The 15,693-nt window shown below is 59.7% G+C and overlaps 1 protein-coding gene across 1 annotated transcript; it reads left to right on the top strand.

Moving 5' to 3' along the window:
- The first annotated feature begins 2,698 nt into the window (after positions 1–2,698).
- NES (nestin) lies at positions 2,699–11,369 on the top strand. The gene is given in 13 exon segments (XM_058309890.2): positions 2,699–3,642; positions 4,708–4,832; positions 6,565–6,638; positions 6,896–8,640; positions 8,642–8,840; positions 8,843–8,946; positions 8,949–9,363; positions 9,366–9,919; positions 9,921–10,184; positions 10,186–10,434; positions 10,436–10,622; positions 10,625–10,813; positions 10,816–11,369. Coding segments are annotated over 13 exon segments (4,911 nt in total). The 5' UTR covers positions 2,699–2,859; the 3' UTR covers positions 10,839–11,369.
- Positions 11,370–15,693: the final 4,324 nt, after the last annotated feature.

Raw genomic sequence — 15,693 nt, 5'->3', positions numbered from 1 at the left:
GGCAGCTCTCCTTGTGGGGCTCACTCCTTGCACGTGGGGCACCCCTATGCAAGGGACACCCCTGCGTGGCATGGCACTCCTTGCGCACATCAGCACTATGCATGGGCCAGCTCACCACATGGGCCAGGAGGCCCTGGGTATTGAACCCTGGACCCTCCATATGGTAGGTGGACACTCTATCAGTTGAGCCACATCTGCTTCCCTATTCAGGGCTTTAATAAGAACTTCTAGGTCAGGACCAAGGACAGAGCCCCCAGGGGGCAGCCCACATGGACACCCCCTGGGGATGGGTGCTGAATTGATTTCGTATCCACCCACTGTAGTATCAGGGGCATCTTGATATTCCCCTCTTGGCCCCAGGAATATGACAAGAGCTGCAACCGAAGGCCTCACAAAAGTCCTGGTAGCACAGAATGAGCCCCGGGAGAGGAGAGGAGGCCGCCGGGCCCCATAAATGTCCACTGAGTGCCTGCTGGCCCCCAGGGAGGGTGCTTTTTCTCTAAGTGCATCAAGTCATTGATGATCTGTTTAGAATCTGCCTGAGCATTTATGTCAGCTCTGTCTGGCTGTAGTTGCTAGAATCCACCTTCTCCTGCCTTATAAAAGTCAACACCACACTCTTTCCCAGCATTCTAGCCCATCTCTGCTACCCATAATCCCCAAAACTCACTGAGAGTAGTTCATGGGGGGAGGACTTTTTTCATCTTAATGGCATTCATTGTTGTCCTCAAAAAGGTTTTATACAAAGACCTCCTCTTGCCTGATTTCCTTTGATCCTCAGAGCAAATACGTGGGGATAGTAAAGTATTAGCCCCCTTTACCAAATAGGTAAACTAAGGCTCACTCAGAAAGGTTATGTTATTTCCCCAAACACATTCAGCTAGAAAATGCAGAAGCCAGACAACATTCTCTGCATGGGACACAGTGCTAAGTTCCTACCTTCTGGGTGAGGGTGGGGGGCCCAGGGGAGGGGCCCCTACTTCAATGCCACCCCACAGGTCCAGGGACCCTCTAGGAACCAGGGCAATCTCAAATGCTCATCACTCATCTCCCCACAGCCTGGAGGTGAAAGAGAAAGAAGAGCCCCAAATTGGCTCTCATGGCTGCGACTCTGAGGAGCCCCAAGCTCAACCCAAACAGCAGGAAGCATGCAATAGTGAGAGGAGGGAGGAACCCAGGCATTCGGATCCTCAGCCCCTGAGTCTTCACTAAAGCTCCATCAACCCCTCTCCTGGCTCCTCCCTGGCCTCTGTCCCACATGTTGGTGGTGAATTCCAAAGGCCAGGTGGCCCAGGAACAGGAATGGGGCAGAGGTAGACTCAAGGTCGGTGGTCATTGCCCATGCCATACCCTCCATCCAGAAAACGCTTTCCATCCTCTGTGCCCCCAGCTCTCTGTGGACACTCGACTAACTATTGCAACCACCTTATGTTCGCCTCCTCTATCAGTCTGAGTGCTCCCATCACTGTTGACTCGCATCCTGACTGTGAGCTCCTCCTGATACCTCTTTGGCGCAGACACATAGAAGGTGTTCAGTAAATGCTCTTAGGACTAAATGAGCAGAAGCCCCTTCTGCAAAGATCTCCTCTGCCTCATTATCTCCCCTGTCTCCTCCTCCTGGCCCTGCTTCCTTTTAATTCTACATATTCCAAATCCTACCTGTCTCCCACCACCTGGCTCGAGGACTCTCCTGCTCCTAGAAGGCTTCCCAACTATTCCTATTCTCAGCGAGCGTGCCGTCTCCTGAACTGAATCACCCTCAAAGGGATGTTCTGAGGATCAAGTCAGATAATGTAAGTAAAACGGTAGCACAGGAGATGGCACTCATGAAGGCTCAATAAACGCCGGCCAGTTGTGATGAATAAAAGTGCTGCTACCCCTTCTTTCTGCTTCCTCTTCTTGACCTGATCTGGAAGCCACCAGGGGGCACCCTCTGCCCCCCCAAATCCCCTGACATCAGCAACAGGAGGGGACGCCCTTCCCTGAGAGCTGGGAGAGGACTTCCCTCCCCTCTTTAAAGTGGGTGTGTGAACCTCAGGCTAGACGAGTGGCGGTGGGAAGGATGGGGGCCGTGAACAAGGGGAGGTGACTCTGAAGCCTGTCACACGCCACGCCAGGTCTTTCTGTTTCCTGGTGGAGGCCGTGAGGCAGCAGGCAGGGTGTGTGAGGCATGCGTGTGAGCTGAGGGGGGAGGGGCGTGGGGGGTGGGGGGGGTCCCAATAGCAGATACGCTTTCTTTTTCCAGACAATGTCTCCCCAGCTCTCTCTGTAATGCTGATCTTTTCCAGTATCTCACAAGGGGGAGCATTTGCCACATTCATCCTTTCAGGAGTCCCACGGGATTGCCGTCACGGCTTCCACTTTATGGATGAGGAAACTGAGTCTTAGAGGAATTGAGGAAGTGCTGCCTCCCTCGGGTGTGCTGAGTAACTGAGACATGCACCCCTTCCCCAGGCTCAGTTCTGCACATCATCTGCTTTGCTCTGGGCCTGTGGCCTCTCCTCCTGGCCTCCCCGCAGAGAACGCGGATTCTCATGGAACTGGATTCTCCAGGACCTGGTTCCTCCCTTGCGCCCACTCCCCAGCGCACTGGGGATGCCAGGGCGGAGCAGCGGCCGCTTCTCCGACCTCTAAGGGGTTAAGGCCGGGACCCCGCCCCCTTTCCCGCCCGGCTGGCGGGAGTATGAATAGCGTCGCTCCAGCTCCAGACACAGAGTCGCTCGGCTGCTCCCCGCGCCCCGCCCCGCCCCGCCGTTTCCTGGTGGGTCTTTTCTTCCCTTTCATTCTAGGAGCGGAGAGCTCGTCTCCCGGTGCCCCGCGTTTCTGTTTCTCCACCCTAGGTGGGTCTAGAATAGAAGGATGGAGGGCTGCCTGGGGGAGGAGTCTTTTCAAATGTGGGAGCTCAACCGGCGCCTGGAGGCCTACCTGGCCCGGGTCAAGGCGCTAGAGGAGCAGAATGAGCTGCTGAGCGCGGAGCTCGGGGGTCTCAGGGCACAGTCCAGGGATACCTCCTGGCGGGCCCGCGCCGAGGACGAGCTAGCGGCCCTGCGGGCCCTCGTGGACCAGAGCTGGCGGGAGAAGCACGCGGCCGAGGTGGCACGCGACAACCTGGCGGAAGAGCTGGAGGGCGTGGCGGGCCGCTGCCAGCAGCAGCGCCTGGCCCGGGAGCGGGCGGCCGAGGAGGTGGCCCGCAGCCGGCGTGCCGTCGAGGCCGAGAAGCGCTCCCAGGCCTGGCTGAGCACCCAGGTAGCCGACCTGGAGCGCGAAGTGGAGGCCCTGCGCGCGGCGCACGAGGAGGAGCGCGCCCTCCTGAACGCGCAGGCCGCCTGCGCTCCCCGCGGCCCCCCGCCGCCCCGCGGGGCCCCCGCGCCGGCCCCCGAGGTGGAGGAGCTGGCGCAGCGGCTGGGCGAGGCGTGGCGCGGGGCGGTGCGCGGCTACCAGGAACGCGTGGCGCACATGGAGATGTCGCTGGGCCAGGCCCGCGAGCGCCTCGGGCGCGCCGTGCAGGGCGCCCGCGAGGGCCGCCTGGCGCTGCAGCAGCTCCAAGCGGAGCGGGGCGGCCTGCAGGAGCGCAGGACTGTGCTGGAGCAGAGGCTGGAGGGCCGCTGGCAGGAGCGGCTGCGCGCCACTGAGAAGTTCCAGGTGAGGCAGCCGCCGTCTTGGGCGAGGCCAGACTGGGGGAAGCTCCTGCAGAGCTCAGAGACCTAGTGGGGACAGGACGGGGCGGGGGTGGGGGCGGTTAGCCACCGATTCAGAGGCCACTTCTCAGAAAACGCAGCCTGGCAGCCCTGGGTGGGAATGATGGGGGTTCAGAGGCCTCTTCAAACACTCCCCCAGGGCAAGGCAGACAGGCCCAAAGCCGAGTTGAGGGGCTCCCTCACTTTCCACACAGCTCTTTGAGTGACACCTTCCCACTCTGGTGGCCCCGTGGGCCCCTCCCTCGGGTCTGCTATAGCACAGAAGAGCCCCAGGCCTCTCCCCCTTCTCACGGAGCCGCATGGTCTGGCCTTTCAGAAGCTCCACGTTCCTAACAGCAGGAGGGCGTGAGGGGCCCCCGGGTGAGCGGCCACCAGCCCCTCTCCTGTGTCATGGCTTCTCGGCTCCCTGGCCCACATTCCAGAGGCTTGGGACAGCTGCTCCCCCTCACACGGCACAGCTGTGACCAGCAGCTGAGAAAACAGTCTCCTGTCTGAGCCAGACAGAGGTCTCACCACGGCCACCTCCCCAGCCCTCCTTCTCTGAGGAGAAGATTCCAGCGCATGTGGGAAGCGGAGGGGGAGGGGGCCCAGTGTGAGGAGCAGGAGATGGTGATGGGACCCCGGCTGTTTGGCTTCCAGTCTTGTGTCCTCCCGGCCTCTTGTTTAATCTTTTTTCCTTCTGCTTCCACTGTTTTTCCTCTCCTCCTCTCCTCCCTCGCCTCCCCCTTCCTGTGGGAGCTGAATTCTGAGCAGCATGTGCTACCATTTAATCAGCATCCTCAAAGGAAGAGCCAGGCCGTGGGAGAGGGCTGAGGGGGCCCACTGTGCTCCTCTTGGAGGCTCCAGAGGGGGTTTTCTGGGCAGGGGATGCAAGGGGTTGCCTCTTTAGAGGAGTCAGGTCAGGAGCAGAAGGTGTTGCTGTAGCAGCAGAGAAGAATGCAGGTTAGCGGGCAGGAAGGACACGCAGACACACACATCCTTCACGGACTGCCTCTGGCTTGCTCTGCAGCTGGCGGTGGAGGCCCTGGAGCAGGAGAAACAGGGCCTGCAGAGCCAGATCGCCCAGATCCTGGAAGGTCGGCAGCAGCTGGCACACCTCAAGATGTCCCTCAGCCTGGAGGTGGCCACGTACAGGTGCGGGCTAACCCTCGTCCTCCTGGGCACACAGACGCACACATATGCTGGCCTCCTCTGCTGACAGGGGCCCCGAGTCAGGGCTAGTGGCGGCTCTGCCACCACCAGGCTCTGTGACCCCAGGCCGGTCATTTCCACACCAGGGCATGTCCCATCTGAGTCCCCCTGCTCCCCCCATGAGTTCAGGGCCAAAGAAGTGTCCTGCGCTTTACTCCCCTCCCACGAGGAAAGCTACTTTTGCAGAGTAGAGCTGCCTCAGAAGAGGGAGCTGGACACGCGTGGCAAATCTGCATCCAGACTCTTGGTCCAGGGGGTTGAAAAGGTCCAAGTCTGTGTGTGCTCAGAAAGGAGGAATGGCAGGTGCAGGGGGCGTTGTACTGACTTGCCACTTGATCTGAGCCTCAGTCTCCTTGTCTGGGGGATGAGATGGCCTGGGTGACTTCCAAGGCCCCTTCCAGCCTGAAGGTCATGGTGAGCCCTCTCAAGCCCTAATACTATTGGTCCTGCCCTGCCCTTCTGTTGGCCACATTTCCTGTCACCTCAGGAAGGGCTGAGAGCGAGGAGGTGCTGCTTCTCCCTTGCCTGGTGACTGTGCAAAGCCTAAGGTCTCTTCCGGGAAGCTGGCCAGGCTGGCTGGGATGAGGATCAAGTGATGGAGCTCGGGGAAGGGGCTTTGGGACCCGTGAAGCACCATGGGCTGGGGGCCAGGGCTGGATACGCAGTTAGGAGAGCGAGCGCCCCCAGCGTACATTGGCCAAACAAGACGGGCCCTGGGACAGGTTCAGGAGGGGAGGGAAGACAGGGCCCAGAGAGGAGAAAGGCGGGGAGGATGGGGGAGAGGGGAGAGTGGCTCCCCCTCCACCGAGGACAGAGCCCGAGGGAGTGCAGCTCTCATGGGAAGGACAGAGGTGAGACCATGGGAAGGACAAACCAGATTCAGAGAGGTGGAGAAGAACAGCCAGGAGGTGTCCAGCACAACTGGCTGGATCGATTGTCCTCTCCCTCCCCCAGACAGCCCCCTGAGGCACTGAGATAGAGGAATGGACGCAAAGACCCTCATTGCCCTCGGGGGGAGGGGCCTGCCAGCCGGAGTGCTTGGAGATCCCCAGTTGAGGGCCTTGACCCCCAATCAAACCGCGGAGGGAGAGGGTCTGGGTCGGCCCAAGGAATTTAACCGCCAGTTTTTTGAGGCATGAAAAGGATTCGGAGAGAGAGGGGACTGAATTCATTTGCTTTTGTCTGCGACCAGCTCTGGGGGCCCTGGGGGAGGAGTAGGGAGCCCATCCCATGGGAACCGCCTGAGAATTCCCACTTCCCCTGGGAAGCCCCCCTTCTTAGACCCTCCAGATGGCCGCCGGGACAAAGGCAGCCATTAGCATGAGAATAGGTCCCCTACACTGAAGATGAGGTCATCGGCCTGGGGTGGGGAGGAGGGACAAGTCTCAGCGATAAGTGGGTGTGTGCAGATGCCGCTGTGTCAGACTGTGTGGGAATCTGCTTGTGTGACTGTGAGCCCAGGCGTGTGTCCCAAATGTATGTGCGACTGTGTGGCCAAGGGTGCAATGACTGCGGGTATGTCACCATGTGATTTTGTGTGCGCAGCCAAGTACAACTCCGTGTGTGGCTTTTGTGTGATAGTGATGAAAATGAAGCCTGCAGTGCCAGAGGGCACAGCAAGCTCAGCCCGCCGGTGGGTTAAGGGCTGGCCCAGCCTTCCCTTTCTCATTCCCAGGACCCTCCTGGAGGCTGAGAACTCCCGGCTGCAGGCACCTGGCAGTGGCTCCAAGACTGCCCTCAGCTTCCAGGGTAAGAGGAGGGGCCAAATGCCCCGAGACCCTATGCACACTTGCTCTTTGTCCCCTGGACCTGCTCCTTTCCCGGGAGGCACAAGTCCTAAGTCTTGCTGCCTTGACCCCACAGCAGTGAGCACACACTCAGCTCAGCCGGTGGGGTCAGGGGCAGGTCCCATGGGACACTCTTGCCAGAAATGGGTTGGTTCCTCTCTGGCTGCCTGCCCTGCCAGTACATAGTGACCCTACTTGCTTCCCTCTCTGCCTTTCCAGACCCCAAGTCGGAGCTGCATTTCCCAGGGACCCCAGAGTGCCGGCGTCTGGCACCCCTGCTTCCTGCCCTGAGCCCAACTCCTCTGATATCACCCTTGCCTGACACCCTTGGGACACCTGTGCCAGCCTTTCTGAAGAGTCAAGAATTCCTCCAGGCCCGTACCCCTACCTTGGCTAGCACCCCAATTCCACCCACACCCCAGGCTCCCTACCCTACTACAGACACAGAGATTAGAGCCCAGGAGGCCCCTCTCTCCCTCCTCCAGCCACAGGATAGGGGGCAACAGGTTCCAGAACCCCTGCAGACTGAGGCCAAGGTGACCATCCCTGCCAGCATCCTGCCAAGTCCAGAGGAGCCTGGGGGTAAGCAGCAAGAAGCCAGCATAAGCCAATCCCTTGAAGACCATGTTTCCTTGGCCCCACCCCTCAGCCCCGACCACCCCAGTTTAGAGGTCGAAGATGGAGAGCCCAGTGGGTCTGGAGTATCCAGCATACCCCAGGAGGAAGGTGAAGGGCAAATCTGGAGGTTGACAGAGGAAAAGTCAGTTACTGAGGTGACAGTGGTGAGCAGTTTGCAGCAGAAAACATGGCAAGAAGAGGTGGGTCTGAACAAGGAGGAAGTCCAGGACTCCCAGGGCCAGGGTCATTTGGAAAAAGAAACTCTGAAGTCTCTGAAAGAGGAGATTCAAGAGCCACTGATGTCTCTGGAAAAGCAGACTCATGAGACACTGAGATCTCTAGAGAAGGAGAATCAAGAATTCCTGAGGTCTTTAGAAGAAGACAACTTAGAAACACTAAAGACTTTAGAAAAGAAGAATCAAGACCTATTGACATCTTTAGAAGAAAAAGACCTGGAAGTAGCAAGACCTCTAGAAAAGGAGACTCTAGAACCACTTATGTCTATAGGAAAAGAAGAGCCACATACTTGGCAGTCTCTAGAAAAAGAAGATCAAGAACATATGAAGTCTCTTGAAGATAATATAGAGACATTTTTATTCCCAGGAAGGGAAAATCAAGAATTAGTGAGGTCTTTAGAAGAGGAGAACTTAGAGTCATTGAGAGCTCTAGAAAAGGAGACTCAAGAACCACTGAGACCTCAAGAAGCAGAGAACCAAGAGACACTGAGACCTGTACCAAAAGAGAATCAAGAACTACTGAGGTCTCCAAAAGATGAGAACCAGGAGACATTGAGACCTCTAGAAAAAGAGACTCAAAAGTCAGTAATTTCTCTGAATGATGGGAACCAGGAGACATTGAGATCCCTAGAAAATAGGGAACAAGCACCACTGAGGTCTCAAGAAAAAGAGAACCAGGAGATTTTTGAAAAAGAGACTCAAGAGTCACTGAGGTCTCTAGAGGAAGAGGACCAGAAGGCATTGAGGCCTCTAGAAGAGGTGAATCTAGAGCCACTGAAGTCTCTTGGGAAAGATCAGGAGATACTCAGACCTCTTGAAAAAGAGAATCAAGAGCTATTGAGCTCTCTGAAAGAAGGGAGTATAGAGACAATACAATCATTAGAAACAGAGAATCTAGAACCAATGAAGTCTGTAGAAGAGGACCTGGAAATATTGAAATCAACAGAAACTCAAGAGCCATTGCGGTCTCTAGAAGGAAAGAATCAGGGGACTATGAAACCTATGGAAAAGGAAAGTCAAGAACCACTGGGGTCTGTGAAAGAGAACCAAGAGACATTGAGACCCCTAGGAAAGGAGAATCAAGAACCAAGGAGATCTCTGGGAGAGTGGGGATGTAGATAATTTGAGATCTCCAGAAGAGGTGAACAAGGAAAGTCAAAGGTATCTGGAAGAGGAGAGGAACTTGGAGAAAGGAGAGAATCAAGAATCGCTGAGGTCTCTGGGAGAAGAGGGACAGGAGCTGCCACTATCTGCAGATCAGCAGAGGTGGGAAGATGTGGTGATGGGGGACCAAGAGCTGGGCGAGGAACCCACCCTGGGAGAGCTGGAGTGGGAAATGAGGAGGCAGAGCTGGGCCTGAGGGGACGAGATGGCTTTGCTGGGAAGGAGGAGGCGGCAGAGCAGGGGGAGAGCTATGGGTGAATACTGTAGGGGAGGCCTGGAGCACAGGGGAGGGGCACCCAGGGAGCCTTGAGCCTGAGGAGCAGATGGTGCCAGCTGAGGGAGCCATGAGACAGGGAGGCCCTGAGGGCCTCCAGGACCCCGAAGGGCAACCAGAGCAGGTGGGGGCCCCAGGCCTCGGAGCTGCGCAGGGAAAGCCAGTGGTAGAGCCCACGTTGGAAGATGAGGACGTGGCTCCAGGGGGTGACCGATCTTCCCCACGCGTCACCTTGGGATCAGAGACAGCCGTGGGTGAGTCTGATCCTGGTTCCCAGGAGGGATGGGATCGGGAGGCCGTAGGCCTGGAGGACCCAGGCCCCCTGGCCAGGGAGGTGATGGAGCCACCCCTGGGGGAGGAAGGTTTAGAGACAAAAAGGGTGGAGGGTTTGGAAAGTGCCAAAAGGACCTAGAGGAGGCAGAAGCTCTGGAGTCAGAGCTCTCCAAACTGCCCAGGAAGAACGGGGACCCCCTGGAGCCCAAGGGCTCTGCGGCCTGGGAGAAATCAGAGCCTGAGGCACCCCCGGGAGCAGAGGAGGTATTCCCCGCTGGGACCCTGTGCCCTGAGGGAAGCAGTGCCCCTCCACCCAGGCCTCTGGGGTCAGAGAAAGCTGAGGAAGATGCACCATCAGGGCTGGGGCCCCCCAGCCCGAGGCCCACTGCACCCTGGGAGCCCACTCCACTCCCCGAAGATGCCCCTGGGCCCCAGCCCCAGGCTGAGGGGGACCAGGAGGCTAGTGGGGGGCCAGAAGGCAGGGCTGAGGCCCTGGGGAAGCTGGAGGGTGAGTTGGGTTCTGGAGGGATCCCTGAGGGCCTCCAGGACGAGGGGAAGGAGAGCGGAGAAGAGAGTGAGGCCGATGAGCTGGGGGAGACCCTACCTGACTCCACGCCCCTGGGCCTCTACCCACAGTCCCCCGCTTCCCCCAAGCAGGGCCTGGCTGGGGAGGAGAGGCCCCTCCCCTCAGGGGCAGGACGGAAAGGAAGGCTGGGGGCCCGCTGCCCCGGCCGCTGAGGGCCTGGGGACACAACCCTCGGAAGAAGAGGAGGGAGATGAGGAGGAGGGCCAGCACCCCGATTCAGACCTGTCGGAGGAATTTGAGGACCTGGCGACTGAGGCGTCTCTTCTTCCTGGGGTCCCCAGGGAGGCGGCAGCACCTGTGGGCCCCGCGCCCCCGCTGCTCCTGGAGCCCCCGGCCTGGGATCAGGGCGGGGAGTCCGGACGGGTTTGCGGATGAGGAAGAGAGTGGGACGAGGGGGAGGAGGACGAGGACGACGAAGAGGAGGGGAGGGGGGCCGGGGGCCGGGCGGTGGGGCGCAGGGCCCTCTGTGGGCAGCCTGCAGGCCCTGGGTGACCCTCAGGGAGCGAGCCCCCTGCAGCCTGACCCCGTGGGTTTCCGCGTTCCTTGGGATGATGGCTTGAGGGGCGCAGTGGCCGACGCCCCCGTCACTGTCCTGGAGACTGAGTCCCCAGGACAGCGCCGAGCCTTCTGGCTCCGAGGAGGGGTCTGAACCGGTTCCCTTGGAGGGGGAGGACCACGGCCCTGGCCCTCTGGAGCCCCCCAGCGTGGCAGAGGACACGGGCCGAGGGGCAGGAGCCACCCTTGATGTCAACGGCCAGGGTCCCAGCGTGGAGGAGGAGGAGTCGGAGCCCGCGAACCGGGAGTGATGAATGGGCTGGAGCAGCCCGAGGGAGTAGGGCAGGGGAAGCTGGGGGCGCCTGAGGGGGACCGAGGGAGCCCCTTGGAAGGGGACGAGGGGACTGCCCTGAAGACCCCGTGGGAAGGGGTTCCCCTTCGCCTGGGCCCGGGCCAGTTCCTGAAGTTCTCCCAGAGGGAAGGAGATGGCGATTCTGGTCCTCCGGGGAGGACTAAAGAGAGCTCTCCAGTCCTGGGACCCGGGGTGGGGCCTGCCCACAAGCCCCCTGCCTGCTAGGGGCAGCAGCCTTCATCTATGACCCCTGACCTGTGGTTTCTTTCTGAGCGGGGCCCGGCTGGCCAAGGTGAAGTGGATGGAGACCCCAGGAGTGAGAACCAGCCCCTCGGACCTTGCAAAATGGGGCGCCCTGCCTGTGCTGACCCCCGAGGCTTCTGCCAGCTGAGGCCCTCCACTGCTAGGCCCCCTCTCCTGCACCCCCTTTCCTCCCCGTGCTGTCAGCTGGAAGAGGTGGGGAGCGCAGCTGCTGTCCCGAGGGGAGGGGGCTGTTGGTCTTTGTGCCAGGCTCCCAGCTCTGTCCACACCCCCGCCCACCCCGCGCGGGGCAGCACCACCCTCCCGGGAGGTCTGGCCTGCGGGGCTGATGGGGCTCGGGAGTGTCCCTGGGTCTGAACCACCCACCCCCCATCCCTGCCGTGTGGCCCTGCCTGGCTCATCCCCACCTGAATAAAGTCACGCCTCCGCCTACAGAGTCTGGCCTCTTCCTTCCCGCGTTTGGCTGGGGTGTGAGCAGGAGCATGCTGGCGGCCGGCGTGGGGCGCAGGAGCCTCGCTGGGGAGACGGTGGGGGAGGAGGTAGCTGTTGGAGAGGGGCTCCTGCTGAGGAGAGGGGCCCAAGAGAGGCGGGGGGCAGGGCCGCCGGGCTGGGGGCTCGGGGAGGGTGGTGCCGTGTGCTGGCCTGGCCGAGGCCTGTCCAGGTGACCTCAGCCTGCAGAGGCCGGGCCTGTCATCATCTCTGCCCGCTGATCATAGGGATTGAGGCTCGGAGCCACCCTTACCCCCACGCGCCCTCTCCGCTGGCCCCTCAGTGCCGCCAGTATAATAAAGCCCCTCGCCCCCAAACCCAAACAATTTTCTGCCTGCGATGTCTGCACTGGCTTGTTCAGAGCAGCGGTGGGGGGGGAGGCCGTGCTCCTCAGGGCAGCCGCTTAGCCTGGCCAGACCCCAGAGGCAGTCACGCGATGAGGGGCGCTGCGCCAGGCCACTTGGGGGGGCTCCAGGGACAGGGAGAGCAAGGGGAAGGCCAGAGGACCTTGGGGGGCTGCTGCTTAGATCTTCAGGGGGACTTTGTCCCTTTGCTGGAGGAGGAAGGGAAGAAGGGCAAATGGGGCTGAGGGGGGGAGTGGAAAGATGCTCTTGGGGTGATGAAGGAGCAAGGGGAAACGCTGAGACCCGGTCAGGCCGAGGGTCCCCCACCCTTCTTCCCAGGCCCCTCCCCCACTTCCCCATAGTTCTCCGTGTCTCTGGGTGGGGCCGGGAGGGGACCAGGGGCTCCTGGATTAGGCGGGGCCTGGAGACCTTGAAGTCAGGATACCCAAATAGAAACCAGTCCTCAGTCCAGCGCAGCGGGGAGGGGCGATCTGGCGACACCTCGAAATATCCCGGGTGGGGGCGGGATGGGGGCTGCCAAACAAATGTTTTATATTTGGCAACAATCCCAAATCTGGCAGCAGACTCTCTGTCCTCGGGCCCGTGGCCAAGAGCTAGGGAAAGATGCGAGGCTGGAGTCAGTGGCCCCTCTGGCCCCCAGCCCCACTTGCGCCCTCTGGCTGGGGGGGAGGCCGGGGGCTCTCTGGCCTTGTCACACCGTCACTGCCGGTCCCCTCTGTCCTGGGCACCCGGGCCCTCACCACCCAGAGCGCGCCGCTGCCCTCAGGCCCGGGATCCAGCCTCTCCCCGCCCCACCCTCCTGGCGGCCCCAGCCTCCGCGCTCTCCTTCCGGTCCCCACTGCTAACAAGGCCTGGTCTGATCCCGCCCGGCTGCCAGGCCCGGGAGCCAGCACATCGGCATCCGGGCAAGCAGAGTCCACTCCACGGGGAAAGAGGGACCCTGTGCTTGGTCTCCCGAGGCCCTAGGGCACCCCTGCTTGGGTGAAGGCCAAGGACGGAGGCTGAGCCAAGTCCTTCCCTGTGCCATGGGGGCCATCCTGCCCAGTACACCAAGGTCCCTGGTCCCCTGCAGAGCTACCAAAACACGCCTGTCGCTGCCGATAAACCCAAACGGGGGACAGATGTGAGTTAGACAGAAGTGAAGACTATCCTAAAAGGGGTAGATAGTGGGAGGTATATTCTCTTAGGACGTGATAGTCTGTCAGTGCAATAAGAGAACAGGGGTTAGGCAGTAGCAAGGACCTTCCTGATGGTGACAAGAGGAGTGATTATCATTTTTCAGCAAATATTTGCTGAGCATCTACTATGTGCCATGCACGGTGCAGTCTCTGGGAATCCAGCAATAAATAAAAACATGGTGTTTCACTTAGGGTGCTTTACCTTTCCATTGTAGGGCTTCTGAGTGGAAATCATATTTGAAAACAGAAATGCGGGAGGTGATGGGAGCATAGAACAGGGCACCTCACTGGACTCTGGATGGGAGCAGCCAAGAAAGGCAGCCCTGAGAAGCTGAAGGTTGAGCAGAAGCGGAGGCGAGGGAGGGAAAGGATTCTGGTCAGAGGGAACAGCATGTGCAAAACCCTAAGGCAAGAAGAGAGCGCTTGGCTATCTGAGGAACAGAAAAAAGGCTTGTGTGACGGGAAGGTAGAGAATGAGAGGAAAGGAGGTTCACAGCGAGCGTCGGTGGGCAGGGGACAGGGACTTCTAAGGGAGACACGAAGCCTTTGAAGGGTTTTAAATAGAGAGTTGTGTGACCAGGTTTGCATCTCAAATAAAACTTCCTGGCTGCTGTGTGAGAAGAGCCTGGAGCAGGCATTTTGGGGAGTCACTACAGAGGTCCAGGCAGGGGATGATGGTGGCAGTGGGGACAAAGCGGAGGGGATGGATTGGAGATATGTAAGGGAAGCGGAATGTCAGGGTTTAGTAATCCACTCTGGGAGGGGGCTGGCAGCGAAGGTTCCCAGCCTGGGTAGCTGGAAGATGGTGGTTCCATTGTCTGAGAAGGAGACTCCAGGAGGAAGGTGTGGCCTCCAAGAGGAGCTGCCCTTGGGGAGGGAAGATACGTGGGGCTGGAGCTCGAGAGAGGACAGGGTTGGAGGCAAGAGTAAGGGGTTTGCTGGCCTGCAGAGCACCCAGTGGAGGGGGTACAATGCGCTGAGAACCTGCCTCGCCTCACCAAGCGTTCCCAGCAGAGTAGGAGACACTTGGGAAGGGGCCAGAGGAGAGGCCAGCGAGTAGGAGGGAAACCAGGGGAACGTGGCTACTCAAAAGCCTCTGTCACTGTAGAATGCTCCAGGAGAGCCAGGACTTTGTCCGGTCATAACCCAGAGCCTAGCACAGTGCCCGGGGTACAGTTGATGTGCAATAAACATGTATTGAGTGAAGGAACGAATGAATGAATGAATGGTAAATATGATGTGGTCAGACAACAGGAAGCACATCTGAGGGAGGCGTCCCGAGGGGAGGGGAGGGAAGGAGCAAGGAGGGGCCGCCCCCCCCCACGCACAGGACAAGTGGGAGGTTATTCTGGGGCCTCCTCTGGGTAAATATAGCCTCAGTATGCGGTGGGGGCAGGGTGGGGGGCCGGAGGTGGCTTCCTTGGTTTGTTTGGGGCACTTCCTTATAAGGCGGTGCAGGCTGAGGCGCCGCGGAGGGTGAGGTCAGGGGCTGAGCACCCATTCAGCCCAGCCTGCTGCTGTCCCTGTGCCTGCTGCCACCAAAGCCTGGAAGGAAATCAAAGGCCCAGGCTTGGGGCCAAGCATGAGGGAGTTTGGAATGAGGCCCCTTAAAGGGTCCCCTCATCCTTCCTGTCTGCTGCGGGAGCTCGGGGAGGCACTGGGGGGCAGGGGTGGGGAGGGGGTATCCTTCTAGGGTCTTCTCGGAAGGTGATGGTGGGCAACTCCCTCCCCCATGGGGCCTTGGTTTTGGACCGGGTGGACCGAATCCCGCTCTGAGGCTCCCCACGGCCCTGAGACCCTGTGCTCTCGCCCCGATCCCTCCACCGCAGGCCTGCCCCCTTGCTCTGGTCTCTGCAGATCACAGAATCGAAGGCCCTTGCCCCTGAACTCCCCCCAGCCCCCCCACCTCAGCCCCTCCTTGGGGATCCAGCTGCTGCCACTTGACCCTGAGGTGGCACAGCTGCTATCAGGCAGGCCATCCTTGCCAGCAGGGAAGAGGAATGCGATTCCATTTCAACTGGAACGTGCTCTCCGGAGCTGCCGGGAGAAGGGGGAGGGAATGGAAACTAAGCCCACCCAAGCCCGGGAAACCCAAGAGGGCTCTGGACTTGGGGTCAGGCCTCTGGGTCCCTATGGGGCCCCCCGCCCCATCCGCAGGGGAGGCTAAGTGCCAGGATGGGTACTGCAGAGGGAGAGAGGGAAGCCGGACTTGAGAGTCATCCTGGCAGGTAGGAAAAGAGGCCCTGGGCACTTGGTGCCCGAGTCCACAGGCCGGCTTCAAGTGGCCAAACCAGGGAAGCGGCTGCTTGGCTCAGCGGCAGGAGAGCCAGAATGGCCGCGGCTGGGGCCACGGAATCGGAGACTGGAGGCAGAGGACAATACGCGCCCCTCTGCTCTCTGGTTTCCCTTCTCAAGGTGCTGAGGACTTCCATCCGTGCGCCTTGCATCCTTCCACCCGATGGGCCCCTTTTTCCTCTCTCTTCTCTTGCTTTTTAACTTTTATTGTGGTAACATCTGTACAGCATAACATTTCCCATTTTAACCGCTTTCAAGCATACCGTTCAGTCGTGCTAATTACATTCTCAGTGGGCTACCCTCACCACCATGCATTACCAAAACTTTTCCATCATCCCAAACACTCCCCCCTCACACACGCACACACACTCACACTCACACACACACCACATACTCCCAAGATCGAGCCTGTCTTTTCCCCAGCACCCCAG

Source organism: Dasypus novemcinctus, chromosome 13, assembly GCF_030445035.2.
Source record: "Dasypus novemcinctus isolate mDasNov1 chromosome 13, mDasNov1.1.hap2, whole genome shotgun sequence".
In the NCBI taxonomy this organism is placed as follows: domain Eukaryota; kingdom Metazoa; phylum Chordata; class Mammalia; order Cingulata; family Dasypodidae; genus Dasypus; species Dasypus novemcinctus.
The sequence above is the reverse complement of the archived record's forward strand: the minus strand, read 5'-3'. Positions and strand labels throughout refer to the sequence as shown.